The following is a 12,500-nucleotide window of genomic DNA, read 5'->3' as shown; positions in this document are numbered from 1 at the left end:
AGGATAAGTAATCCCTCTCACCCCCCACCTTTAAGATTTAGATGCACTATTGTAAAGTGACTGTTCCACTGGATGTCATAAGGTGAATGCACCAATTTGTAAGTCGCTCTGGATAAGAGCGTCTGCTAAATGACTTAAATGTAAATGTAATGGCCCGTTCTCTATGGTAATACACAGTTCTCTATGGTAATGGCCCGTTCTCTATGGTAAAGGCCCGTTCTCTCCCTGTCTCTAAAGGAGCTGTACTCTCCTACCTACTCCATCTCCCCGTCTCTAAAGGAGCTGTACTCTCCTACCTACTCCATCTCCCCGTCTCTAAAGGAGCTGTACTCTCCTACCTACTCCATCTCCCTGTCTCTAAAGGAGCTGTACTCACCTACCTACTCCATCTCTCTAAAGGAGCTGTACTCACCTACCTACTCCATCTCCCCGTCTCTAAAGGAGCTGTACTCTCCTACCTACTCCATCAGACTGTCTCTAAAGGAGCTGTACTCACCTACCTACTCCATCTCCCTGTCTCTAAAGGAGCTGTACTCTCCTACCTACTCCATCTCCCCGTCTCTAAAGGAGCTGTACTCACCTACCTACTCCATCTCTCTAAAGGAGCTGTACTCTCCTACCTACTCCATCTCCCTGTCTCTAAAGGAGCTGTACTCTCCTACCTACTCCATCTCCCTGTCTCTAAAGGAGCTGTACTCTACTACCTACTCCATCTCCCCGTCTCTAAAGGAGCTGTACTCTCCTACCTACTCCATCTCCCTGTCTCTAAAGGAGCTGTACTCACCTACCTACTCCATCTCTCTAAAGGAGCTGTACTCACCTACCTACTCCATCTCCCCGTCTCTAAAGGAGCTGTACTCTCCTACCTACTCCATCAGACTGTCTCTAAAGGAGCTGTACTCACCTACCTACTCCATCTCCCCGTCTCTAAAGGAGCTGTACTCTCCTACCTACTCCATCTCCCTGTCTCTAAAGGAGCTGTACTCTCCTACCTACTCCATCTCCCCGTCTCTAAAGGAGCTGTACTCACCTACCTACTCCATCTCTCTAAAGGAGCTGTACTCTCCTACCTACTCCATCTCCCTGTCTCTAAAGGAGCTGTACTCTCCTACCTACTCCATCTCCCTGTCTCTAAAGGAGCTGTACTCTCCTACCTACTCCATCTCCCTGTCTCTAAAGGAGCTGTACTCTCCTACCTACTCCATCTCCCCGTCTCTAAAGGAGCTGTACTCACCTACCTACTCCATCTCCCCGTCTCTAAAGGAGCTGTACTCTCCTACCTACTCCATCTCCCTGTCTCTAAAGGAGCTGTACTCTCCTACCTACTCCATCTCCCGTCTCTAAAGGAGCTGTACTCTCCTACCTACTCCATCTCCCCGTCTCTAAAGGAGCTGTACTCTCCTACCTACTCCATCTCCCTGTCTCTAAAGGAGCTGTACTCTCCTACCTACTCCATCTCCCCGTCTCTAAAGGAGCTGTACTCTCCTACCTACTCCATCTCCCTGTCTCTAAAGGAGCTGTACTCACCTACCTACTCCATCTCTCTAAAGGAGCTGTACTCACCTACCTACTCCATCTCCCCGTCTCTAAAGGAGCTGTACTCTCCTACCTACTCCATCAGACTGTCTCTAAAGGAGCTGTACTCACCTACCTACTCCATCTCCCTGTCTCTAAAGGAGCTGTACTCTCCTACCTACTCCATCTCCCCGTCTCTAAAGGAGCTGTACTCACCTACCTACTCCATCTCTCTAAAGGAGCTGTACTCTCCTACCTACTCCATCTCCCTATCTCTAAAGGAGCTGTACTCTCCTACCTACTCCATCTCCCCGTCTCTAAAGGAGCTGTACTCTCCTACCTACTCCATCTCCCCGTCTCTAAAGGAGCTGTACTCTCCTACCTACTCCATCTCCCCGTCTCTAAAGGAGCTGTACTCTCCTACCTACTCCATCTCCCCGTCTCTAAAGGAGCTGTACTCTCCTACCTACTCCATCTCCCCGTCTCTAAAGGAGCTGTACTCACCTACCTACTCCATCTCCCCGTCTCTAAAGGAGCTGTACTCTCCTACCTACTCCATCTCCCCGTCTCTAAAGGAGCTGTACTCTCCTACCTACTCCATCTCCCCGTCTCTAAAGGAGCTGTACTCTCCTACCTACTCCATCTCCCTGTCTCTAAAGGAGCTGTACTCACCTACCTACTCCATCTCTCTAAAGGAGCTGTACTCACCTACCTACTCCATCTCCCCGTCTCTAAAGGAGCTGTACTCTCCTACCTACTCCATCAGACTGTCTCTAAAGGAGCTGTACTCACCTACCTACTCCATCTCCCTGTCTCTAAAGGAGCTGTACTCTCCTACCTACTCCATCTCCCCGTCTCTAAAGGAGCTGTACTCACCTACCTACTCCATCTCTCTAAAGGAGCTGTACTCTCCTACCTACTCCATCTCCCTGTCTCTAAAGGAGCTGTACTCTCCTACCTACTCCATCTCCCCGTCTCTAAAGGAGCTGTACTCTCCTACCTACTCCATCTCCCTGTCTCTAAAGGAGCTGTACTCTCCTACCTACTCCATCTCCCTGTCTCTAAAGGAGCTGTACTCTCCTACCTACTCCATCTCCCCGTCTCTAAAGGAGCTGTACTCTCCTACCTACTCCATCTCCCTGTCTCTAAAGGAGCTGTACTCTCCTACCTACTCCATCTCCCTGTCTCTAAAGGAGCTGTACTCTCCTACCTACTCCATCAGACTGTCTCTAAAGGAGCTGTACTCACCTACCTACTCCATCTCCCCGTCTCTAAAGGAGCTGTACTCACCTACCTACTCCATCTCCCCGTCTCTAAAGGAGCTGTACTCTCCTACCTACTCCATCTCCCCGTCTCTAAAGGAGCTGTACTCACCTCAAAGTTGGTGACCGCCAGTTGTGACAGACCGTCCACATACGGACCCAGAACCTTGTGCTCTCTGACCTTCAGAGACTGCCGACTCCTGGACAGAGGAAGAGATAAACCACAGACATATTTTAAATATATAATAATATATGCCATTTAGCAGACGCTTTTATCCAAAGCGACTTACAGTCATGTGTGCATACATTCTACGTATGAGTGGTCCCGGGGATTGAACCCACTACCCTGGCGTTACAAGCGCCATGCTCTACCAACTGAGCTACAGAAGGACCTGAGCTAAATGAATGGTATGGAGGGTATGGAGGGGTGAGAGAGACAGTGATAACAGAGAAGGCTGCTGTTGCTGCACTGATAGCCCACATTTTACAACTCTAGGAAATCCCCTTGAGACATTGTGACACACACCCCCTTCCCCCCGATATTACCGACCCCCCCCCCCAGGCTCATGGACTATCTCATGGATTACATGGCTGAATGGAGGACAACTCAACCACACCAGGACACACAGCTCAGCTATGGAAACGTGAATACAACCTGCCTATCCATCTACGTTAAGATAATCCAATCTGACAACATTACCTTTTACAAAGCACTGTGACTGAAGACTGCTAGATGTTCCACTAGCTGGTGCAGTGTGTGTGTGTATGTGTGTGTTCTTCACTAGGTGGTGCAGTGTGTGTGTGTGTGTGTGTGTGTGTGTGTGTGTGTGTGTGTGTGTGTGTGTGTGTGTGTGTGTGTGTGTGTACACACAGAGATGTGTGTGTGTGTGTATATACAGAGATATATACAGTACACACAGTATATACAGAGTGTGTGTGTGTGTGTGAGATGTGTGTGTGTGTGTGTGTGTGTGAGATATGCCTCTAGGTTTACAACAGGGGAGGACAGACAGTGGGAAGTGTGTGTGTGTGTGTGTGTGGCCTGCCTCTAGGTTTACAACAGGGGATGACAGACAGACAGGGAAAGTTCAGAGTGGACAGCCTACAGTTGAACCAAACTGATGAGACACTGAGATACACAGAGATATATACAGAGATACACACAGAGATACACACAGAGATACACACAGAGATATATACAGAGATACACACAGAGATACACACAGAGATATATACAGAGATACACACAGAGATACACACAGAGATATATACACAGAGATATATATAGAGATACAGAGATACACACAGAGATATATACAGAGATACACACAGAGATAGATAAAGAGATACACAGATATATACAGAGATATATACAGAGATACACACAGAGATATATACAGAGATACAGAGATACACAGAGATATATACAGAGATACACACAGAGATATATACAGAGATACACACAGAGATATATACAGAGATACACACAGAGATAGATAAAGAGATACACACAGAGATATATACAGAGATACACACAGAGATATATACAGAGATACACACAGAGATATATACAGAGATATATACAGAGATACACAGAGATACACACAGAGATACACACAGAGATATACACAGAGATACACAAAGAGATATAACAGAGATATATACAGAGATATATACAGAGATACACAGATATATAGACAGAGATACACAGAGATATATACAGAGATACATACAGAGATACATACAGAGATATATACAGAGATACACACAGATATATACAGAGATACACACAGAGATATATACAGAGATACACAGAGATATATACAGAGATACACACAGAGATACACACAGAGATACATACAGAGATACATACAGAGATATATACAGAGATATATACAGAGATATATACAGAGATATACAGAGATACAGAGAGATACATACAGAGATATATACAGAGATACACATTTATTTTCCCTTTTGTACTTGTACTATTTGCACATCAGTACAACACTGTATAGACATAATATGACATTTGAAATACTTTTGTATTGTTTATTATCTATTTCACTTGCTTTGGCAATGTAAGCACATGTTTCTCATGCCAATAAAGCCCTTATATTGAATTGAACACATACACACAGAGAGCGAGAGACAGAGAGAGACCGTGAGAGAGAGAGAGAGAGAGAGAGAGAGACACACAGTGAGAGAGACAGTGAGAGAGAGAGAGTGTGAGAGAGAGAGATATGTGTGAGAGAGAGACACAGTGAGAGAGACACAGTTAGAGACAGTGAGAGAGAGTGAGAGAGACAGAGAGAGAGAGACACAGTGAGAGAAGAGTGAGGACAGAGAGAGAGACAGTGACAGTGAGAAACAGAGAGACACAGAGAGATATACAGAGATGACACACAGAGAGAGAGACACAGAGAGAGAGAGAGAGAGAGAGAGAGAGAGACACAGAGAGAGAGAGAGACACACAGAGAGAGTGAGAGAGAGACACAGAGAGAGAGAGAGAGAGAGAGAGAGAGAGAGAGACACAGAGAGAGAGATATACAGAGATACATACAGAGATATATACAGAGATATATACACAGAGTTTGGGACTCAGCCAGGAAATAACAGAGAGGTCAGTTCCATGGAGCTGGGACTGGCTTGGCTATATCTTCTCCTCTCACAGACATCTGCAGCAACACAGACAGAGACTCCAATGTTGTCCCTCTCTAGGGCTGTCCAGTGTCCACACACACCCACCCCTGCTCTCTAACAGCTGTACCTGATACACACTCAGTCAGTTAACCCTGCCTTTACCGCCCTCCCTCCTTGACAGCCAACATAAGGTCTCAGAGCTTCATTGTGTACATGGACACGTGCCTATAGACTGGGAACAAGAGGAGAGCTTGTACACAGAGAGCTGATTGGGTATCTGACCGACTGGAATTGGATCCAAGATCATTAGAATGCCACAAGACCTACTGTATGTACTGTATTAAAACAGACCTACTGTATGTACTGTATTAAAACAGACCTACTGTATTAAAACAGACCTACTGTATTAAAACAGACCTACTGTATGTACTGTATTAAAACAGACCTACTGTATTAAAACAGACCTACTGTATTAAAACAGACCTACTGTATGTACTGTATTAAAACAGACCTACTGTATGTACTGTATTAAAACAGACCTACTGTATGTACTGTATTAAAACAGACCTACTGTATGTACTGTATTAAAACAGACCTACTGTATGTACTGTATTAAAACAGACCTACTGTATGTACTGTATTAAAACAGACCTACTGTATTAAAACAGACCTACTGTATTAAAACAGACCTACTGTATGTACTGTCTTAAAACAGACCTACTGTATTAAAACAGACCTACTGTATTAAAACAGACCTACTGTATTAAAACAGACCTACTTTATGTACTGTATTAAAACAGACCTACTGTATGTACTGTATTAAAACAGACCTACTGTCTTAAAACAGACCTACTGTATGTACTGTATTAAAACAGACCTACTGTATTAAAACAGACCTACTGTATGTACTGTCTTAAAACAGACCTACTGTCTTAAAACAGACCTACTGTATTAAAACAGACCTACTGTATTAAAACAGACCTACTGTATGTACTGTATTAAAACAGACCTACTGTATGTACTGTATTAAAACAGACCTACTGTATTAAAACAGACCTACTGTATTAAAACAGACCTACTGTATGTACTGTATTAAAACAGACCTACTGTATTAAAACAGACCTACTGTATTAAAACAGACCTACTGTATGTACTATATTAAAACAGACCTACTGTATGTACTGTATTAAATGTGCAGATGTGTACATCCATCTGCACATCAACCCGTGTGTGTGCATATCCGTGCATGTGTGTGTGTGTGTGTGTGTGTGTTTGTGCGTGTGTCCAGCCGTCCGTCCGTCTGAACTCACCCTTTAGGGTCCAGCAGGTCACGGACCTTCTCGTTGTATATCTCCATGTAGGAGACCTCCACCTTGAAGGAGAGAACCTGGCTGTCAGACTGGACAGCCGATCCTCTCAAACAGGGAGCAGCACAGCCTGGGGATCAGCCCTGGAGCCTTCTTATTCCCCATCATGGAGAAGGACTTCCCTGACCCTGCAGAGAGGACAGGAAGGGACAGAGACAACAGCATAGTAGAGCCTTTAGTTACACATATAGACTTCAACAGTCCTTTACACACCAGCTCTACAGACTGGACAGCAGAACCTACAGGGAGAGACAGGAAGGGACAGAGACAACAGCCTGGCAGAGCCTTTAGCTACACATATAGACTTCAACAGTCCTTTACACACCAGCTCTACAGACTGGACAGCAGAACCTACAGGGAGAGACAGGAAGTGACAGAGACAACAGCCTGGCAGAGCCTTTAGCTACACATATAGACTTCAACAGTCCTTTACACACCAGCTCTACAGACTGGACAGCAGAACCTACAGGGAGAGACAGGAAGTGACAGAGACAACAGCCTGGCAGAGCCTTTAGCTACACATATAGACTTCAACAGTCCTTTACACACCAGCTCTACAGACTGGACAGCAGAACCTACAGGGAGAGACAGGAAGGGACAGAGACAACAGCCTGGCAGAGCCTTTAGCTACACATATAGACTTCAACAGTCCTTTACACACCAGCTCTACAGACTGGACAGCAGAACCTACAGGGAGAGACAGGAAGGGACAGAGACAACAGCCTGGCAGAGCCTTTAGCTACACATATAGACTTCAACAGTCCTTTACACACCAGCTCTACAGACTGGACAGCAGAACCTACAGGGAGAGACAGGAAGGGACAGAGACAACAGCCTGGCAGAGCCTTTAGCTACACATATAGACTTCAACAGTCCTTTACACACCAGCTCTACAGACTGGACAGCAGAACCTACAGGGAGACAGGAAGCGACAACAGCAGAGATTAAACAGCAGGGAATAGGAACTAGTAAATGAAACAGTGTTGTTTAGTAAATAAGGGTAGAGATCAGAGAAAGGGACCAGCACTTATCTGAACCAAGAGGTTTTGTCAAACAGACCCACAACAAAGTCTGGGGGGGTTTCTACGGCAACTATCTGATGTGCTCACTGCAGGTGTGTTGAAAACATGTCTGTAAATGTGTTTGTTCAGGGATTCTGACAACCGTTTGGTCCTGAGTCAGACAGTTTAGAACTACAGCAGGGTTTCTGTTAGGAAAACGTGACCAGAAAGATTTTCACCAGACCCATATGCATTGGGTGCGTCACCCATTGGGGGTGACCACCCACGGTGCTCAGAACAACAGAAATCACATGTAGATGGTTGTAATGCCTCTTAAGAAGAGAGCTCCTGTAGTGAAGCGGCCAATAAAACGTCCTTTTCAAACATTTCCCAAAATGCAATTTGCGAGAAAACCTCATTCTAAACGGCTCACCTGATGAAAGTGGTTCATATGTGACAGAGATTAAAATCACCGTTAGAAAAAGGTGAGATCTTAAGATGCAACAACTATGAGTTTAAATACATTTGTCAGAATTCTATAATTACTCCTGTCTATACAAAAAAAAGAAAATGATTTCAAATGCTTCACCTGAGAGCGCATGACGTAGACACAGAGGAATCGAGGATCATTATCTTCTTTTCAAAATATAACTGTGGATTGTTTCAAATCACAAGCTTGTACTTCAGCCTTCAGAAATGTTATGTTACAGCGTGAATTTAAAATGGATTCAATTTAGATTGTGTCGTCACTTGCCTACACACAATACCTCATCATGTCAACGTGGAATTATGTTTTTAGAGATGTTAACAAATTAATCAAAAATGAAAATATGAACTGTCTTGAGTCAATAAATATTCAACCCCTTTATTATGGCAAGCCTAAATAAATTCAGGAGTAATGAGCCAATAGTAAGCTTGGGATGATTAGGTGACTGTGATGGTATGAGGGCCAGATTAGGAATTTAGCCAGGACACCAGGGTTAACACCTCTACTCTAACAATAAGTGCCATGGGATCTTTAGTGACCACAGAGAGTCAGGACACACGTTTAAACGTCCAATCCAAAAGACGACACCTATTCAGGGCAATGTCCCAAATCACTGCCCTGGGGCATTTGTATATTTGATTTTAGACCAGATCAAAGTGTCTCCTACTGGCCCTCCAACACCACTTCCAGCAGCATCTGGTCTCCCATCCAGGGACCCTGCATAGCATCAGAAGTGGAATGCAGGATGGTATGCTGCTGGCCACAGGTGTCCTTCCTAACTCAGCTGCCGGAGAGGAAGGAAACCGCTCAGGATTACCCCATGAGGCCAATGGTGACTTTAAAACAGTTACAGAGTTTTATGGCTGTGATAGGAGAAAACGGATGATGGATCAACAATATTGTACTTACTCCACAATACTAACTTAAATGACAGAGTGAAAAGGAGGAAGACTGTACAGAATAAATATATTCCAAAACATGTATCCTGTTTGCACTAAGGCACTGAAATAAAACTGGTCCCGAAGTGTTATGTTTGGGGCACATCCAATACAACACATCACAGAGTACCACCACATATTTTCAATCATGGTGGTGGCTGCATCATGTTATGTGTATGCTTGTCATTGGCATGGTGCTAGGGAGTTTTTTTACAATACAAATAAATGGAATAGAGCTAAGTACAGGCAAAATCCTAGAGGGAAACCTGGTTCAGTCTGTTTTCAACCAGACACTGGGAGATGAATTCACCTTTCAGCAGGACAATAACGTAAAACACAAGGCCAAATCTACATTGGAGTTGGTTACCAAGACAACATGGAATGTTCCTGAGTGGCCTAGTTACAGTTTGGACTTGAAAATGTGGCAAGACTTGAAAATAGCTGTCTAGCATTGATCAACAACCAACTTGACAGAGCTTGAAGAATTTGATAAAGAATATTGTGCAAATATTGTTCAATCCAGGTGTGCAAAGCTCTTGGAGACTTACCCAGAAAGACTCACAGCTGTAATCACTGCCAAAGCTGATTCTAACACGAATTGACTCATGGGTGTGAATACTTATGTAAATTAGATATTTTTGTATTTCATTTTCAATCTGTTTTTTGCAAACGATAATCGTTCCTCACAGTATTTGAAAAACCTTTCCATCAATCTCCACCTCCACAATCACCAAGCCTCGGTGTGAAATACCAAAATATAATGATCCGAGGATCTCATATATCCAATGGAAACATCATGAAATACCTGAACACTTTTCCCTCGTGCAAAAACAGCTGTCTGTCCTGAGCTCACTGGTGCAGGGCCCGGAATAGCCTAGTTGATACAATGCTGTACGTTTGCTAGCAACAGGTTTGAGCCAGACCCAGTAGATTGATTTGATACAACATTGTACTTCACTAGCTACAGTATAGCTCAAGTCAAGACAGATCAAAGGGAGGCAGACAGGCTGAGTAGAGAGATTACTGCGATTGAAAGAACCTGAATTTTCATCAAGACATCTTCTACTTATTTGTCGGCTTTAGAACAATGGAAGTTATAGGCTGGAGATCTCTGAGTTCCATCTCCTTATCTCTGAGTTCCATGCTCTCCTTAGGAGATCTCTGATTCTGCTCTCCTTAGGAGATCTCTGAGTTTGCTCTCCTTAGGAGATCTCTGAGTTCCATGCTAGATCTTTTCCATGCTCTCCTTAGGAGATCTTGACAATGCTCTCCTTAGAAGTCTATGCTCTCCTTAGGAGATCTCTGAGTTCCATGCTCTCCATCTCTGGTTCCATGCTCTCCTTAGGAGATCTCTGAGTTCCATGCTCTCCTGCTCTGAGTTCCATGCTCTCCTTAGGAGATCTCTGAGTTCCATGCTCTCCTTAGGAGATCTCTGAGTTCCATGCTCTCCTTAGGAGATCTCTGAGTTCCATGCTCTCCTTAGGAGATCTCTGAGTTCCATGCTCTCCTTAGTTCCATGCTCTCCTTAGGAGATCTCTGAGTTCCATCTCTGCCATGCTCTCCTTTCTTTAGCTGCCAATTGACCACGGTGAATCAATGTGTCCATATGGCAGAGGCTTGTTCTCTCACATTGGTTGAATTTTTACTTTTAGATTTTTATTTGTATAAATTAAAGTCTGATTATTATGTTTAACGATGTGACAATGATTTTTCTAAACTAAAACGATATTATTGAAATGAAACTGTTCCACGAAAAATGTGCATATGAAACTCATTACTGGCCCACAGATTGGTAGAAATGGTAGGACTCCAAACATGAAACTCAGGCGCCACCTACGTAGTCTTTATAAAATCATTTCCTCCACGTTTCTGTGGTCTGATTTGACCTAATACACTCTTGGAAAAAAGGGTTCCAAATGTGTTCTTCGGCTGTCCCCATACGAGAACCCTTTTTGGCTCCAGGTAGAACCTTTTTTGGTTCCTGGTCAACCCCTTTTGGTTCCATGTAGAACCCTCTATGCAAAGGTTTATACATGGAACCCAAAAGGGTTCTGCCTGGAACCAAATATAGTTCTTCATAGGGTTCTCCTATGGGGAGAGCCAAAGAACCCTTTTAGGTTCTAAAGAGCACCTTTCTTGTCAAGGAGTGTATGCTAATTTGAAGCAAGGTAAGACAAGCCTCATAAGTAAAACGAAGTAAAACATTTAGGTTTCAAAGAATGAAAGTGATGGGTGGTGCGTGTGATGCATGACAACTAACCAAAATACACACGCTAATTTAATTCCACTAAATTATGCAAATTAACATGTAAACCGAGAAACATGACGGTCAAATGTATCTACAGAGCATTCTGACCCCTCCCCCTTTTCCACATTCTGCTACGTTACAGCCGTATTCTAAAATGGATTACATTGTTTTTTTACCCTCATCAATCTACACACAATACCCACACAGGTTTTTAGACATTTGTGCAATCTATTAAATATAAAAACTGAAATAACACATGTACATAAGTATTCAGACCCTTTACTCAGTACTTTGTTGAAGCACCTTTGGCAGTGATTACAGCCTCGAGTCTTCTTGGGTATGACGCTACAAGCTTGACACACCTGTATTTGGGGAGATTCTCCCATTATTCTCTGCAGATCCTCTCAAGCTCTGTCAGGTTGGATGGGGAGTGTTGCTGCACAGCTATTTTCACGTCTCTCCAGAGATGTTAGATCAGGTTCAAGTCAGAGCTCTGGCTGGGCCATTCAAGGAAACTCTGAGACTTGTCCCGAAGCCACTCCTGCGTTGTCTTGACTGTGTGTTTAGGGTCGTTGTCCTGTTGGAAGGTGAACCTTCGCCCCAGTCTGAGGTCTGAGTGCTCTGAAACAGCTTTTCATCAAGGATCTCTCTGTACTTTGCTCCGTTCATCTTTCCTTCGATCCTGACTAGTCTCCAAGTCCCTGCCGCTGAAGAACATCCCCACAGCATAATGCTGCCACCACCATGCTTCACCGTAGGGATGGTGCCAGGTTTCCTCCAGATGTGACGCTTGGTATTTAGGCCAAAGAATTCAATCGTGGTTTCATCAGACCAGAGAATCTTACTTCTCATGGTCTGAGAGTCCTTTAGGTGCCTTTTGGCAAACTCCAAGTGAGCTGTCATGTGCCTTTTACTGAGGAGTGGCTTTCTTTTGGCCACTCTACCTGCAGTAAGAATTTAATCAGTCATGAGCTCTGTCAGAGTGACCATCGGGTTCTTGGTCACCTCCCGACCAAGGCACTTCTCCCCGATTGCTCAG

The 12,500-nt window shown here is 44.1% G+C and overlaps 1 protein-coding gene and 1 long non-coding RNA gene across 2 annotated transcripts in view; both read right to left on the bottom strand.

Moving 5' to 3' along the window:
* The window catches only part of LOC124024161 (kinesin-like protein KIF13A), a 40,275-nt gene extending 33,465 nt beyond the window's left edge, over positions 1-6,810 (bottom strand). Inside the window, exons 1-2 of the mRNA XM_046338153.1 lie at positions 6,731-6,810; positions 2,890-2,977 (exon numbers count right to left, since the gene is read on the bottom strand). Coding sequence (XP_046194109.1) covers positions 2,890-2,977; positions 6,731-6,777 — 135 coding nt within the window. The 5' untranslated portion in view covers positions 6,778-6,810. The remainder of the gene's footprint in view (positions 1-2,889; positions 2,978-6,730) is intronic.
* A 16-nt stretch (positions 6,811-6,826) lies between these two features.
* Positions 6,827-12,500, bottom strand: part of LOC124024162 — a 12,947-nt gene continuing 7,273 nt past the window's right edge. Inside the window, exon 3 of the long non-coding RNA XR_006836956.1 lies at positions 6,827-6,915. This is a non-coding gene — a long non-coding RNA (uncharacterized LOC124024162). The remainder of the gene's footprint in view (positions 6,916-12,500) is intronic.

This window comes from Oncorhynchus gorbuscha, unplaced genomic scaffold (assembly GCF_021184085.1).
Source record: "Oncorhynchus gorbuscha isolate QuinsamMale2020 ecotype Even-year unplaced genomic scaffold, OgorEven_v1.0 Un_scaffold_1753, whole genome shotgun sequence".
In the NCBI taxonomy this organism is placed as follows: Eukaryota; Metazoa; Chordata; class Actinopteri; order Salmoniformes; family Salmonidae; genus Oncorhynchus; species Oncorhynchus gorbuscha.
Note: the sequence above shows the minus strand (reverse complement) of the source record. Positions and strands in the feature narration are given on the sequence as shown.